We start from the raw sequence: 16,905 nt of genomic DNA on the forward strand, positions 1-16,905 counted from the left end.
ATGATCTTTTGGGTCTCTGGGTCCCGGACCAGCACTGGAGGGCGATGTTGGAGCTCGTAGTTGCTGGTGGAGTTAAAGTGCAGTGCCACTGGAGGATTGGGATTAGTATCAGTACAGTTCAGAAAATTGATAGTAAACAGCGCCTTTGATAGCCTATCCTGAGGGGCGCAACCTTTCATTGAATCCCATTGACGTTTTAGGACGCGTTTGAGCGACTGGTGGGCTCGCTCTACAATCGCTTGGCCGGTGGGGGAGTGTGGGATGCCTCTCTTATGTGTCACTCCCCAACTCTGCAGGAATTCTTCCAGTTTCCTGGAAATGTATGCTGGGCCATTATCTGTCTTTAGCTCTTTGGGGACCCCCAGCACAGAGAAAGCCTGCAAGAGGTGTTTGCAGACATGCTCGGCTTTCTCTCCTGTGTGGGCAGAAGCAAAGACTGCCCCTGAGAAAGTGTCTATGGATACATGTACGAACTTCAGCCCGCCAAATTCGGGAATGTGAGTTATATCCATCTGCCACACCTCACAGCTCCCCAGGCCTCGAGGGTTCACCCCCGCCCCTAGAGAGGGCATGACAGTGGTCTGGCAATGGGGGCATGTGGCCACAATGGCTCTGGCCTGATCCCGCCGCAGGTGGAATTGGCGGACCAGGCCAGGCACATTCTGATGGAACATTTGGTGGCTCAGCTTAGCTTGTTGGAACCGATCGGGGAGCTGAGCCATGGAAACAGGGGCAGCGAGGGAATCAGCCATCTGGTTTCCCTCGGCTACTGGGCCGGGGAGATCTGTGTGCGACCTCACATGCATCACGAAAAATGGTTGCTTCCTGTGGGAAACAGTATATATTAATTTAGAAAGCAACTCGAACAATTTTGGGTTAGAGACCTCCTTCAGGGCAGCGTGTTCCGCTCTGGCAACCACCCCTGCAACATAGGCCGAATCAGTGACTAAATTGAAAGGTTCAGAGAACCTCTCAAAGGCCCTGACGACTGCATCCAACTCAGCAACCTGTGGAGATCCCTCCACATATTGAACATCTGCTTCCCACTGCTGAGTCTCAGGATTTCTCCAAGTCACCACAGACTTGTGAGATGCCCCGGATGCGTCAGTGAACACAGTCAGGGCTTTGAGGGGCTTCCTGCTCCGTACTTCTTTTGGAATTGGTTCGAATTTGGAATTGAAAAATTTGTGGGCAGGGGCATGAACAGAGACCTGGCCCTCAAAACTATCTAAAGCAATCTGGAGTGTCTCATTTTCCCGAAGTAACTGATTAAACATCTCTTTTGTCAGCTTATTTGGGGACTCTTTGTCCCGAGACAAGCTGACTGGTACCCGAATGCATGCAAAGTCGCACCCAGCCATCTCCCGAAGCCTGGCCCGAGCTCTCCCGATGAGCTGAGCCATCAGCTCCTGTGGCCGGGTGACACTTTTGGACCTTTGATGGCTCAAGAAAACCCACTCTATGATTAAGAGGGGATCCTTTGAGCCCTGGTCCCACTGAAAAATCAGCCCACTGAGGTGTGGCATTCTCCCGAGCACAATAAACTCAAAAGGCAGGGTCGGTTCGTACCGATGCGCCTGTCTTTCAACAAGGGCCTCTTCTACTTTCTCCAGGGCTTTCCTCGCTTCTGGGGTCAGGGTCCTGGGAGAACTCAGCTCCTTCTCCCCCTTCAAAAGTGTGAAGAGGGGGGCTAGGTCTTCAGTGGAAAGGCCCAGCCAAGGCCTGACCCAGTTTAAGGTCCCACACAGCGAGTGAAGGTCTTACAAGGTTTTCGGATTGCTGTTTATTGCCAATTTTTGAGGCACAACGGTCCTCTCAGCAATCCGCAGACCCAGATACTTCCAGGGTGGCATCCGTTGAACTTTATCCTCCTGGAGTTGAAAGCCTGCAGATGTTAAAGCCTTAACCACTCGGTCAAGTGATCGGGTGAGTAGATCGTCATGGGGGGCGCACACTAGGACATCATCCATATAGTGATGGATGATGACCTCCCCCATCTCTTTGCGCACGGGAGACAGCAATGAGGAGACATACCACTGGCAGATGGTGGGTGAATTCTTCATGCCTTGTGGCAACACCCGCCAGTGGAATCTCCTCATTGGGGCTTCTCGGTTGAGGGTGGGCACCGAGAAGGCAAACCGTGGGGCGTCATCAGGGTGCAAGGGAATTTGAAAGAAGCAGTCTTTTATATCAATTACGGCCAGATTCCAATTTCGGGGGAGCATCGTTGGAGTAGGCATCCCTGGTTGGAGGGGTCCCATGTCAACAATGATTTTATTGATGGCACGAAGGTCGTGAAGGAGCCGCCACTTGTCTTTCCCCGGCTTCCGGATAACAAATACCGGGGAGTTCCAAGGGCTGGTAGTCTCTACAATATTACCTTTTAATAATTGCTCCTCCACGAGCTCGTTGAGCGCCTTTAATTTGTCTTTTCGAAGCGGCCACTGATCAATCCAGATTGCTTCATCAGTGGTCCAATCAAGTTTTTGGAAGGGGCGCTCTACAGTGGCAGCTATTAAAAATCCCGAGGGGTTTTCGGGATTTCAATCTTTACCCCCCATTGTGACATAAGGTCTCTCCCCCACAAGGGAACCTGGAAATCCGCAATGAATGGGCGTAAATTTGCCAATTGCCCATCCGGCCCCATAATTTGCACTACGCTCCTTGATACTTGCGCTAATTGAGTACCCCCTATACCCTGAATTTTCCCTGCCACAGGTTGCAGCTCCCAATGTGACGGCCATCTCCTCTGGGGGATGATCGTCACATCTGCCCCCGTATCAAGCAGACCCTTCAGATGGACAGATTCCGCACCCTGCTTGATGCTGCAATCGATGATGGGTTTGTCCTCACCCACTATTTCTGTCCAGTAGACGCCTGGTGCGTGGTCGTCCACTGGGACTCCCTCCGGGACAGGAATGTATTGGGCTATGATGTGCCCCTTCGGGAGAAAATATGGTGGGTGAATGCAGCGCGCTAAGAGGAGGAGATCTTCCGGACCCTCTGGGAAGGTGATCGGGGAGATCTCAATCTCTGGGGGTGTGTGTTTAGTGTCCCCGATGGCGATGTACTTACAGTCACATCCAGTGTTTTTCTTGCCTCCCTCCAGTGGATCCACAGCAACTACTGTCCAGTGCTGGGTTTGAAAGAGGATGTCCTTGGTGGTGGTTAGATGTCGCGTCCGGTTGGGTGTCCAAGCCTGATGTGAAAAGCCCCCCTCCCCCGCAAGGCCTGCCCCATTTATCGCTTCGCGCGGGGCAGGCTCGCGCAGCTCCCCTAGTTTTTTTTTATTATTGTATTGTTTGCCCTCGCCCCCGCACTGCTCCCTTGGCTAGGATGCTCTGCCGGGCAGTCCCTAGCTAGATGTCCAGGTTGCCTGCAGCGGAAACACAGTGGTTGACGCGCTGGTGATGGTGGAAACTGCGTCACTGCTACAGTAGGCGCTCGTCTCAACTGTTGCGGTGGGATGGCTCTGGACATCCCCATCATCGGCACCTTCCTGGAGCAGGCTTCGATGAGGATGTCTAGTGTCGGGGTTGGGTAGAGAGGCAAACTGAAAATTATCTGTTTGCAAATGTCATTGGCATTGGCTTTTGCCACTTCTAATACAAGCTGTTCTTGTAGATTTGCCTCTTCTACTTGCTTCTCTGCCTGGGCTTGCAATCTATTGATAAACTTATTAAAAGGTTCATTAGGGAGCTGGAAAATACTCATTAAATTTATCTGGGGTCCCTCCTCAGGTAATGTATTGAAAACCTTTTCTGCGGCCTCCATGACTTTAATCAGGACAGGCCGGGGTAATACCCTGGCCTGCTCCTCTGGCTTGTCCCAATTTCCCTCACCGCACAAGTGATCTAAAGTCAGAGGGACTCCATCTATACATCCATCAATACTGTGCAAGAGGCTTGGAAGGATGGTCTCTAATGATCTCTTCCACCCCTGTTTCCACAACCTGAAGTCAGCTGTGGAGAGTAGGCAGGAAAACAACTCCTTCAGATCACTGGGCACCATTTCGTTCGCAGAAAAGGTAGCTTTTAATAGACCTTTAAAATATTCACTACCTCTCCCAAACTCCTTCTGTGCCTTGCACAGCTCTCTCTTAGTCTGGAAGGAGAGGGCTTCCCATTCCCGGGACCGCCCCCCCCTTCCACTAAAAGTCACCGGTGCGGCAAGGGGGATTTCTACCTGTTCCGGGTTCTGGCTTCCAGGCTTACCACCTCTAGCTCCCAAAGCATGGGAACCGGGTGTGGGACCGTGGGAACCGGAAGAAAGGGCGTGGGAACCAGGAGCCGGAGGGGGCGGGACTGGAGGACCGACTGAGGAGGAGGGCAAGGGGGAGGAGCGGCAATCAGAAAAGGCGGGGTTTAGGTGCATGACTTCAGAGGGGCCCGCCCCTGAGGAGGAGGAGGTTTTCGAGGGGAACTGGGTGGAGTTAGGGTAGGGAGAAGGGGTGGAGCTAGGGAGGAAAGGGTTGTTCATGGGGGTCTGAAAGGGATTATGGGGAGAAGAGGCACAAGGGAAGGTCCCAGCCATGTGGTCCCCGCCATCTTGTGCCCTCCGGGAGCCCTCTTGAGGGTTAGGAGAGGGGTAGGGGAACACAGGGGAACATTGGAAACTGGGGGAAACTGAGGCACGGGGATCTGAGGGTGAAAACTGGGGACTTGCAACCTGGGAAATGTTTAGCTGAGGGTTTGTAACTGGGGAGACGGGGGAATCGAAAAGTGCTCTGGTAACTTGGCCAGGGCTACCAGGGCAGGGGTTCTGGGAGAGACGTGGGGGGCCAGGGATCCTGTTACCCTTGGGGGAACCCTGAACAGGACAATTTGCCCTGCAGGTCGCTCCACAGGTCTCCCTCCACTCGGGATCAGGGGGAGAGGAACACGGGGATGGGAAAACTGGGGAAACTGGGGCAGTTTGTGGCGTTTGCTCCTGCATTTTTTTTTCTTTTATTACGGCAGACTGAATTAAGATAAACAATGTTACAAATTTGTCAGCCGATGTATCTCCTTCATTCACTAACTCTGTTAACTTTATTCCGACTTCATTCCAAAACTCTACGGTGTTTGCTCTGTCTGGGGTGAAGTTGGGGAAATGCAGGAACAGCCATCTCACAAACTGTTTCACTCTCCCACGAGAAAACCGTCTACTCTCTCCTTCAAGGGTACTCACAACTTGGTAGAAAACTCTTTTTTGCTGTGCTGACAGACGTGCGCCCATCTTTCTAACCCCAGCACAGCAATTCCCACCACCCCCTGCAGCTAAAGGCACACGTAACAAAGTACGGGTCTGAACCGGGCTACCCCACACTCCCTCCCCGAGGGATTCTCAACACACAGCAGGGGGAGCTGCACACCAACACACAGCAGGGGGAGCTGCACACACTTGCACACCCCCTCGTCCCCCACGTGGGGCTACTCACCCAATTCCGGACCGGTGCTGCAGGAGACGTCCACAAACCCCGAGGCGATCGTCGGCACGTCGACGGTTGCCACCTCGATCCCCAGGAGCAGCACTCGACAAAAATGAGTCTGCTCTACCGGGGTAGCTGCCGCTCACAGTCTTTTGTAAAATCCACACAAGTGCGTAGATTCACCGACTTCTCCGGGGGTCTCCACGCCTCACGAGAGGCCCCGCGTTGAGCGTCATCTGCCGCTGCCCGAATCGGCCTCTTTTGCCTCGGCTAGCTGTGGCCGATGTCAGCGGCAGGAGTGGGGAACCAGGCTAGCACTGCGAGGCTCAACCTGGAACCTCCAGAGCTCCTCTGCGCTCTGGCGTTGAGGCTTACAGGGCGACACGGGTTGTGACGAAGGGAGAAAGAGTGCTCAAACTCCTCCGATTTCCCAGGAACAAGTTTATTCCAACAGGTGCGGGGCTGGGATCACAGGGGAGAGGTCTGAGCCGAGACCCTGGGCACCCCCATGCGCCAGGTTTTAAGGACCGTGGGCGGCTCGTATGGTGACCAATGGGACAACAGCAACGGAGGGGTTAAGGGTGGGGATTACAATATGCAGGACCAATGGTAGGGACCCGGGGGGGGGAAAGCAACTGTACAATCAATAGGGCGTCGAGGAAGGGATGATAGGCAGGGAAAGAACTGGAACAAAAGGTGGGGGTTCACATAGATTGACAGGGCTTAGGGGCAGGATTAGGGTGATGGATGGGGAACAATCTGGAAAAATGGGAAGGGTTTACCATGATGGGCACCTGGGGACAAACCATTCTTTATGACCGGGGAGCAACTGGGGTAAACTACCTCTGAACTTAATAAAACCAAGCAATATGGGCGGCAACAGGTAACCCCTATGAGCTCAGCCTGAGGCTTCAAGTGATTAGCTCTTTTAGATGTGATTTCAGCTCTTGTAGTGATCAGCTTAGCTCAGCTCCACTCATGGGTTACCCCAGCCGACAAGTGGGTGAGAGATGGGAGGCCATGTAGCATTCCACAGAGTCCTTTAATAGCAGGCTTCAGCAAAGGGGGCCAGTGATGGTCACATCCCCTGAACTGGGAAAAAGCTGGGGTTTTTATAGGGAAGGGGAGAATTGGGAAAAGGACCAATGGTTTACAAGGAGATAACATGGGGTCCCAAAGCAGGAAGGGGTCCACAGCTTAGTCACCATGACTAAGTAGTTTTGTTTTATCTTAGGGAGCAGACCTCCAAGGAGGAAGCCTTTTGGAGGACTGGCCTCCCTCTAGATATACTCTTTATTTGTAGTTATTTGCATGTCTTCTCAAGAAACTGTTCTGTATCTTCTTTTTAGCACTTATCTTCATATCCAAATACTTAAATAGTAGATATTCCATAAGCTTTATTATACAAAAGTAGGTTTTGATAGAGACATTATTTTTTAGACTATTATGGAAATCCTTGATTGTTTTTACCCGTGTTTAGTATTTGGTCCCTCTTGATAAAAGAATGTTACTATCTTCTAATGTTATTGTGGTGTTTTTTGTTTTATGCATCCTTAGCATACTTTATATTCTAAATGTAAAATAAAGATAAACATTCATGTGATATCAGGATTTTGCGAGAGAGATGGGACCACTGGGAGATGTTTTAAAGCATGATGTATTATTCTTCTTCTACAGTCTCATGAAGTAGTGAGAGTGTCTTCACCATGTTCACTAGATGTTCATGGTCAGTGGTCACAAGACTACAGGTCACAAGGTCTTTTTAAGGTTAACTAACCAATAAACTAATGCCGCAAAAGAATGTTTCTACTTTCACACCAATAGCTAATTATTTTGTTTTATACATCTTTGCTGCAGTGTGGACTTTCTTAGCCAATCATATAATGACGTACAAAACTACTTGTTACACCTTAAATTTCTTATTACCTTTATAACTACTTCTGTATCTTAACTTTGAAACCTTAAAACTTTCCACTACCTAGCTTACTGTCTTTTCTATCTAAACTACAAACTCATATTCTTACTCATGGTTTCTAAATCCTTCTGGATTTAAAGGCAGAGCCCTTTCCAAGGCCTCAGGTTGAACCCTGTGTTCATGTCTATGTCTGAGCTTGCATTCACAAGATTTTGAGAACTTTCTGTACTTGGAATTCCTACAATGTGATATTCATACCTACTTAAACTGTGTGAAAAATGCACATGGTGTGCTTAGGATACCAATAAGTATGTCTTTCATGGTCAGATTTTCTCAAATGTTTTTCTGAAACTATGCTCAAGAATTCACTGTGTTCATTAAACTTTGTATTATGATTGTACTTCTAACATATGTGTTACTGTAACTCTCTTCAGTTTCCTTAAAGGAGATATGTTTATTGTGCATAATGAATTGGAAGATGGCTGGATGTGGGTTACAAACCTACGGACAGATGAACAAGGTCTTATAGTAGAAGACCTGGTAGAAGAAGTGGTAAGTAATTTTATATTCAAATCTGTTGCAGAATTGAGATTTGATTTTTATTTTTTGTTAGTTGTGTGTGAAAGTTAACATCAAAATTAAACCAAACTAGTGTAATTTAGCTGCCTGACTTCATGTACTTTTCTAAACCTTCTTGCAGTATTTGAATCTGACAGTTTTTAAGTAGTTTAACAAACCATGAAGTCTAATTTAATATCCAAACCAAGTACATCTTCTTGTTATCCAAGAAAGCTCATGTGCAAATGAATGATACTGTGAACTTATTAAGCAGTTTCCTAAACTCACCAGTCCTGACAAATAACTTTATAGTCATTCAGTTACATTCTTTTTGTTTATTTGTTTACTATGAAATATTCATAAATGTATAGACTCAAATTTTGCCGTATGTCTGTTTTCCTTTTTTTTAAGGGCCAATTGTGGACATCAAAATATTGATTAGTTAATTATATCTAGAAGGGCTTAGGCTAAGTCAGGAAACTAATTGAGTGACAAAGATAATTGATTTACTGCAGGATAAGAGATTTGATTTAATGGACAAAAACACCCACTCCACCCTCCCACATGCTTTTTTTTTTTAAGTAGTTCACCATTGCTTTGGAGTTTTGATGATGTTTGCCTTGCAGCATATGTATATTGCTATTAGTAGAGTTTGCTTCACCTGTTCTCACATCTGTATCAGGATGTGAATGGCTAAATTGAAATGGTAGTTTTAGTGTATCTAAGTATAAATTTCTACATTAGTGGTTGAAGTTCACAAAAGTTGAGATTTAAGTTACCACGTGTAAACGACTTCAAGACTGACAGAAACAATCCTTTTAAATAACATGTTATAGCTGAATTTCCACTGAATTACAGTGAATGAAGTTGAAAACCTCTTTACGTGAACTGTGCAATAAGCCATCTAGTTCAAAAATGTCTTGGACTTCTTAGTGTTGTTTATGTTTACAGAAGGTCTTAACCTATGAAGTTTACTTTTCTAAACTCAAGCATACTGTTTTCATGCACTTAATATGTTAATTTTCCTATTAGGGAAGAGAAGAAGATCCACATGAAGGCAAAATGTAAGGATTTTTTGGTTTTTATTAAAAGAAAATCGTAAAACAAACATTTGTAAACTTTAGCTGTGAGACTGGGAAGGTGAACCAAAGTTGAATGTACTTGTTTTTTAGTCTTGAGACTTCTATTCTAGCTGTTGAAGTTGCATAGGCCATTAACATGAAGTCTTGTCTTAGTTATGCCTAATGTGAATGGGTTTTGCAGTGAAAATCTTGAATGAGTCTTTGTGACCACTTTACCTAGAATACATTCAATGGAGGATATAGTGTTTTCTGATTTGTGGGGATTTTTTATACACATACAGTTTAGCTTAGAGGTAACCTTTTTTCAGGTCTGCTCAACTCTAAGTGCAGGAGAGGGATCAAAGAATCATTTAGAGGAATGATGGTATAATAGTAACTCTTGATATTAGCCTTGTGTGCTAGCACTTTAAATGAAAACCAGGAGACACTAGAATAATTTGTTTGCAGTGAATTCCAACTTGTTAAATAATTAAAAAAAAACTAATACAATTTACAATGAACAATGAATTGATACAGGAAATGTGATTGTTATATGATTTTCAGTTGTAAAGATGAGCAGCAAATCAAAGTTACAGAAAACAGCTGGATAACTTCATCTGTCCTCTATTTGCTTGCAATAATTGCAGCTTGTGCTTTCTGTATTTTTTACCCAGTTTGCAGTCTCCAAAGGACTGATGCTAGAAGAAGGCATTTCTTCTGGTGGTGTTTTCTTGGTGGTTTGTTTTTGTTCCTAATAGGGGAAAGAAAATTATTGTTATGTGGCTTCAGTTTTCAGGTTTTCAATGTTGTGCTAGTCAGTTTGGTATAGCAGCATAACTGGCTCATGTTCAGCCAGATGTCAACCCAGGCTGTAGCACTGCATGGGGTTGTTTTGACCCAAGTGCAGGACCTGGCACTTGGCATTGTTGAACCTCATACTGTTGGTCTTGGCCCATTGATCCAGCATGTCCAGATCCCTTTGCAGAGCCTTCCTACCCTCCAGCAGATCAATATTCCCACCTAACTCGGTGTCGTCTGCAAATTTACTGAGGGTGCACTTGATCCTCCCATCCAGATTATAGATAAAGATATTAAACAGGACTTGCCCCAACACTGAGCCTTGGGGAACACCACTAGTGACCTGATACAAACTGGCTGTAGCACCATTCACCACCACTCTCTGGGCTCAGCCATCCAGCCAGATTTTTACCCACCAGAGCGCACCTGTCCAAGCCATGGGCTTCAGCTTCTCCAGGAGAATGCCATGGGAGACAGTATCAAAGGCTTTGCTGAAGTCCAGGTAGACAATATCCACAGCCTTTCCCATATCCACTAAGCAGGTCACCTGGTCAGAAAAGCAGATCACATTGGTCAAACAGGACCTGCCTTTCATAAACCCATGTTGGCTAGGCCTGATCATCTGTTTTTTCTGCATGTCCTGTGTGATGGTGCTCCAGATGATCTGTTGGTCAGAGTGACAGGCCTGTAGTTCCCTGGATCCTCTTGTAGATTGGCATCACATTGGCCAACCTCCAGTCATCTGGGACCTCTATGGTTCACCAGGACTGATGATAAATAAGGAGGGCAGCTTAGGAAGTTCTTCCACCAGCTTCCTTAGTAGCCTCAGGTGAATCCCATCAGGCCCCACAGACTTGTGAGTGTTTAAGTGGCTCAGGAGGTAACTAATGTTTCCTTCTGGATTGCAGGGGATCTATTCTGCTTCCTGCCCCTGTCTACCAGCTCAGGGGGCTGGGTACCCTGAGAATAACCAGTCTTTGTTAAGGACTGAGGCAAAGAAGGTATTAAGTACCTCAGCCTTTTCCTTATCCTTGGGGACAATGTGTCCATTCTGTCCTTCCCCCCACGTCCAGTAAAGGATGTAGATTTTCCTTGGACCTCCTTTTGTTGTTAATGCATTTGTAAAAATACTTTTTATTGTCTTTTATGACAGTAGCCAGATTGAATTCCAGCTGGGCTTTTGCCTTTCTAATTCCCTCTCTGCATGACCTAACAACATCCTTGTACTCTTCCTGAGTTGCCTGCCCCTTCTTCTGACGGTCATAAACTCACTTTTTTTCCCCCTGAGTTCCTGTGAAAGCTCCCTGTTCAACCAGGCCAGTTTTCTTCTCTGATAGCTTGTCTTTAGGCACACAGGGACAGCCTGCTCTTGCACCTTTACCATTTCCATCTTAAAGTATGTCCAGCCTTCCTGAACCCCTTTGTTACTAAGGACACACTTAAACATGCATGCATATGCATATAAACTCTGCAATGAAAGGCCCTATTTCTAACTTTCCTTTAAAAGACAGGATGAGCTCTCAAGATGTAGCATGTGATATGTCACATGTAAACTGAATACCTATGCAACATCAAGCTGTTTCCTATAATCATAGGTATCAGGTTAAGACTGGATAGATTGGTGTATTTTTTTAGGATGATGCTCTGACAAAGGATTCTGGAAGATGCAAGGCATGAAACTAAAGTGATTCTTATTCACTAGTTAATAAAGCTGGAGTTTATTTCCTCAGCTTCTAGCAAAATTCAATTTTAGTTATTCTGTATAGTATTTAACTCTCATTAATGTCCTTGTGCTTTGTATTTCATGCTTCAAATAAATTGCTGTCTAAGACTGGCTTCAAATATGCCTGTAATTATCTAGCATTTAAACAGTTCCTTTAATCTCTAAACACATTTGGATTTGAACATCTACTTTGCATTGCACACCTGCACTCAAATCAGTTTATATAGATGTAGATATTTATTTTTCATTCTGTTGGTAGAAAAACAGAATTGCTGAATAACATAACAGTTGCTTATATAATCTATATTTACTAAATTTTTTTAAACAAAGATTAATTCCTATGTATCAGAGATTATTTCATAGATGTCAGAGCCTTAGATGTCACAACTACTAAAGAAGAGAGCTGATAGTCTTGCTTTCTAATTTTTCTCTTTAAGATGGTTCCATGGGAAGATCTCCAAACAAGAAGCTTACAATTTGCTGATGACAGGTACTTTTATTTCAGATGGAAATACAGTGGTAGTGGAATGAGACAAATTAATCCTTTGAGACAGCAGGAAAACCTGAGTTTTTTTTTCTGTACGAACATATGAGCATCAGATCTGTGGTTGCTACTACATTGGAAAAAAAAACTCATGGCTGAGCATTGAGGGGTGTTTTTATGTTCTCAAGTAAAGTTAGTTTCAGAATTCTGATTGAAAAAACTAATTTTTAAAAAATGTTTGTAATATACAGAAATATATCTTGTGCTTCATTAAAATGCTGAGGAGAAAATACTGTTCACAGAATCACAGAATATTCTGAGTTGGAAGGGCCCCACAAGGGTCATTGAGTCCAACTCCTGGCCCTGCACAGAACCATCCTCCAAGAATCACCATGTGCCTGAGAGTGTTGTCCAAACACTTCTTGAACTCTGGAAGGCTTGATGCTGTTATATACTTATGGGAGAATGTATTAAACTTTAGTCTCCTCATATAGGAAATAATTTTTAAAATGAAAACATCAAGATTTCAGACTCATGCTGTCAAATAGCATACCTTAAATATGAGAACAAAAATCTTTAGTTTTTTTGAAAATATTGTCAAAACTCATATGCACACCATATGCTCTTGTAAAGAGGTGACAGAAGTTTGGGATAGGTTGTCACCTACAGCCAAATGATTTGGCATTAATTTTGGCAGTTTAGTACTACTTCATCCTTTTTGGGGGAAGAATGGGGATCACTGTTGGAACTTAGATCAGACTTTATTCCTTAAGTGTGCAATTCTTGCTAATTTGTACTGAAAGAGCTTTGATAAGAGATCATAAGTGACACTAAGTAACAGTTAATAATGCTGTATTATTATATATTTTCAGTTGGTCAGGTGTGCAGTTTTCTTGTGAGGCCCTCAGATAGTACACCTGGTGATTATTCACTTTATTTTCGGACCAGTGAAAATATTCAGCGTTTTAAAATATGTCCAACATCAAGCAATCAGTTTATGATGGGAGGCAGATATTATAATAGGTAAGTTTGAATAGTTGTGTGTATTTTACAGTTCTGTAAGGAACTTGTATAACATATTGCTGATAACTTACTGATTTCTGTAAGGAACTTGTATAACATATTGCTGATAACTTACTGATATGATCATAAAGTTTCAGTGTTTCTTAAAGATATACTATGAGTTTTAATTAAATTGCTTAGTAGTTAGTTGTAACTAAGTACATTCTAAAAGCCTTCAAAAGCTTAGGTGTAACTTGTTTCTTTTGAAGTATTTTTCTCCTTCTGTAAATTATTTTCTTTACCCTATACATTGGATTATGACATGTAATTAGGAGAATGCTGTGTTGTCTTGGAAACTACTATTTATAATATAGGGAGTTTTGTGTATATTAAAGGGGAAAATTAAAATGTTAGTTTTATTGGAGACATTCAGTAGGGATTTAAAAGTATAAACAATAGAAATGGGTATTGACAACAAAGGGGAAAATTACCTTTATTGTTGAAAAAAGTCATTAAATGAATCACCTAAAAATATCTGAATGTATTGTTCAGAAATGCAGATAGTGAAAAATCACCTTTCTCTCTTGACTGAAGCCATTGCCTGTCACATGATCAGAAATTTTCTGGACTTGTTCACCTAGAACCAGGGCATTCTTCATCCCAATAGAGAATTTCTCTCAATTCCAGCTTGGCTCCTGAGTGGGTAGATATCCAAGAAAATGTTGAGGTCTCCTAAAAAGTTCAGTGGACTTCTTCATATGATTTCAAATGGACAGTGTTCTTTTTGCGGGTGATCCGGTAGAGAGGGCTCACCATCTGGCTGTATTCAGGAATATGCATTCTCCAAAAACCTATGGCACCTAAGAAAGCTTGTGTTTCCTTTTACTGGCTGGTGGAGACATTACTATGATCTTGTTGATGACATCAGTAGGAATCTGACGCCGTCCATCTTGTCACTTTACTCCCAGGAACTGGATCTCTCGAACAGGTCCCTTAACTTTGCTCTTCTTGATAGCAAAACCGGCTTTCAGGAGAATCTGGATGATTTTCTCTCCTTTCTCAAACACTTCTGCAGCTGTATTCCCCCACACAATGATGTCATCAATGTACTGCGGATGTTCTGGAGCCTCACCCTTTTCTAGTGCAGTCTGAATCAGTCCATGGCAGATGGTGGGGCTGTGCTTCCACCCCTGGGGCAGTCGGTTCCAAGTGTACTGCACTCCCCTCCACGTGAAGGCAAACTGAGGCCTGCATTCTGCTGCCAGAGGAATGGAGAAAAATGCGCTGGCAATGTCAATAGTGGCATACCACTTTGCTGCCTTGGACTCCAGCTTGTACTGGAGCTCTAACATGTCCGGCATGGCAGCAGTCAGTGGTGGAGTCACTTCATTCAATGCACGATAGTCCACAGTCAATCTCCATTCTCCTTCAGATTTGTGCACAGGCCAAATGGGGCTGTTGAAGGGTGAATGGATTTTGCTGACCAGCCTTTGGCTCTCCAGCTCACAGATCATCTTGTGGATGGGGACCACAGCATCTCGATTCATCCAATACTGCCGGTGGTGCACTGTCGAGGTGGCAATTGGTACTTGCTGTTCTTCCACTTTCAGGAGTCCTACTGCAGATGGGTTCTCTGATAGTCCAGGCAGGGTGTTCAATTGCTTGGTGCCCTCTGTCTCTACAGCTGCTATACCAAATGCCCACCTGAGTCCCTTTGGGTCTTTAAAATACCCAATTCGGAGGAAGTCTATGCCCAAAATGCATGGGGCCTCTGGGCCAGTCACAATAGGGTGTTTCTTCCACTCACTTCCAGTCAGGCTCACATCAGCTTCCACTAAAGTAAAGTCCTGTGATCCCCCTGTCACACCAGCAATAGAAAGTGATTCTGCCCCTACATGTCTTGATGGGATTAATGTGCACTGTGCACCAGTGTCAACCAAGGCCTCATATTTTTGTGGTTCTGATGTGCCAGGCCAACAAATCCACACAGTCCAAAAGACAGGGTTATCCCTAGCCTCTACCTGGCTAGAGGCAAGGGCCCCTCTAAGCCTGGTTATCCTTCTTTCTCTGCACATCTCTCTTGGAGGTTCCTTCAAGGGGATCAGACGTTGTCATCATCATCATACCTGTCAGTTTGGCTACAGGCTACTGGAGCGGCTTTCTTTTTGTTGGAACTTCCTCTCTGAGACTTGCTGTCTTTCAATTCAAGTGCCCATTGTGCCAGAGCAGCAGTAGATTTTCCATCCCATCTCTTCATATTTTCTCCGCAGTCACGCAGGAAGAACCACAGCTCAGCTCCTAGCTTTTTCTCCCTATCTGGAGAACTTCTGCGTTGAGTACCAGAGCTCCTGGTCTGTACTGCCGAGACTGGAAGAAGGTCTTCCCTGAGTTTCTTGAGGTTCTCCTCTATCTTGTCTTTGAATTTCTGCAGACGTTTCCACAGCTGCGATTCTTGCATGTATGGGGCCATGCACGGTATCTGCATATGCTCAGAGCTTCTTTGCCATATCCAGCACGGTCTCCTCCCTGTCATCCCACTTCATCGTTGTTAAAGCAGAAGCATATTCTTGTGGCCCAAGTTGAACAAGTTTTCGCCACATCACAGGTGTACATGGTACCAAGTCTGGATTTCTAGTGTTTAGGTCATCCATGATAACAATCTCTACTACTGCCATTTCTCTCAAGCACTGAATCCCTTGTTCTATGGTCTTCCAATGAGTTTTCTGTATATAGAGATCATCTGCACACAGATATCATTGTGCCACACTTCCCAGGACCCGTTCCCAGAGACTATAAGGGTCAGGCCCCCTCATCATTCCTTGGTTGATAACCACATCATGTGACAGGGATCCCAAATGCCTTGCTTCAGTACTGTCCAGAACTTAGCCTCACCTGCAGCATCCCACAGACGGACTAACCAACTAATTATAGATTCATCAGGTCGTCGAGTGTAATCCTTTCTTAGGCCACGAAGGTCCCTCAGGGAGAAGGGCTCACTAGCGCCTTCTGATTTTGGGTCAGTTGCTGGTCTTGAGGGTCCTTCCCCCGCATCACCATTATCATCCACTGGCCGACTGGTTTTGGTTTTGAATTTTATGCCTCTCGTGGTAGGAGCAACAACCATTGGCTTAGGCTCACTGTCTGGTTTGGCTGCTGGTTTGAGCTCACTGTCTGTTTTAGCTGCTGGCTTGGCTGCAGCCTGAGTGACTGGGGTAGCTGCTGATTTATCTCCCTGCCCTACAGTATCTAGCACCGTGTGATAAGCATACGCTGGGGCCCAGCTTATTGCAATGATATTTTTCTCCTTAGAATCATCATAGCAATTCTCTTCCAGATATTTCCCTACTTCATCTGGGTTCTGAATTTGTTTACATGAAAATTCCCAGGCTGGAGTATCAGAAAATTTCTTCAGAGTCTGGCCCATTCTCTCCCATTCTCTACACCACTCAGGATTTCCTACACCTGAGTCTACTTCTGGGGCAGGGGCCTCATTAGCTCCTCTGCATATCTCAGCCTTCACTCTAGACAAGTTGCAAACTATATACAGGAAGCCTACCAGATTAAATACTAGGAAAGTTATATCTTTAACACTCAGGGGAAACTGAATATTCTCAAAAAGGGACATAACAGATTCAAAGGAGAAGAAGGAAAGGAAAGGCTGAAAAGCCTCATCCCCTGTTCTTCCTCTGACAAACTGGGTGCAATTACCAATAAACCCTCAAAATGTGCTACTGGGACTGGGAGGCAGGGTCAGACGAAGAAACCATAAGCCAAACATACCTGGCAGAAACTTCAGTACTTTTATGAAATTCCTATAAATCATTATCACTGATCCCAGCACAATAACTATTCTAATCCATGCCCCTCTACTGTAAACAAGGTAAAAGAAAGGTATTAAAACCTCAAAAAAGTCTAGGGACCAGAACCACATGAAGGCCTCCACCCCGAGAGACA

General features: G+C 45.0%; 1 protein-coding gene across 7 annotated transcripts in view; it reads left to right on the forward strand.

The window, feature by feature from the left end:
* LOC131591631 (ras GTPase-activating protein 1-like) overlaps nt 1-16,905 on the forward strand; it is a 183,982-nt gene that overhangs the window by 63,131 nt on the left and 103,946 nt on the right. For all 7 annotated transcript variants that reach the window (XR_009280424.1, XR_009280423.1, XM_058862524.1 and 4 more), the window contains 4 exons: nt 7,760-7,877; nt 8,916-8,947; nt 11,903-11,955; nt 12,822-12,972. Coding sequence is in view for 5 of the 7 variants with exons in the window: in XM_058862524.1 (XP_058718507.1) it covers nt 7,760-7,877; nt 8,916-8,947; nt 11,903-11,955; nt 12,822-12,972 (354 nt within the window). In the remaining 2 variants the exon portion in view is untranslated. The remainder of the gene's footprint in view (nt 1-7,759; nt 7,878-8,915; nt 8,948-11,902; nt 11,956-12,821; nt 12,973-16,905) is intronic.

This window comes from Poecile atricapillus, chromosome W (assembly GCF_030490865.1).
Source record: "Poecile atricapillus isolate bPoeAtr1 chromosome W, bPoeAtr1.hap1, whole genome shotgun sequence".
Lineage (NCBI taxonomy): Eukaryota > Metazoa > Chordata > Aves > Passeriformes > Paridae > Poecile > Poecile atricapillus.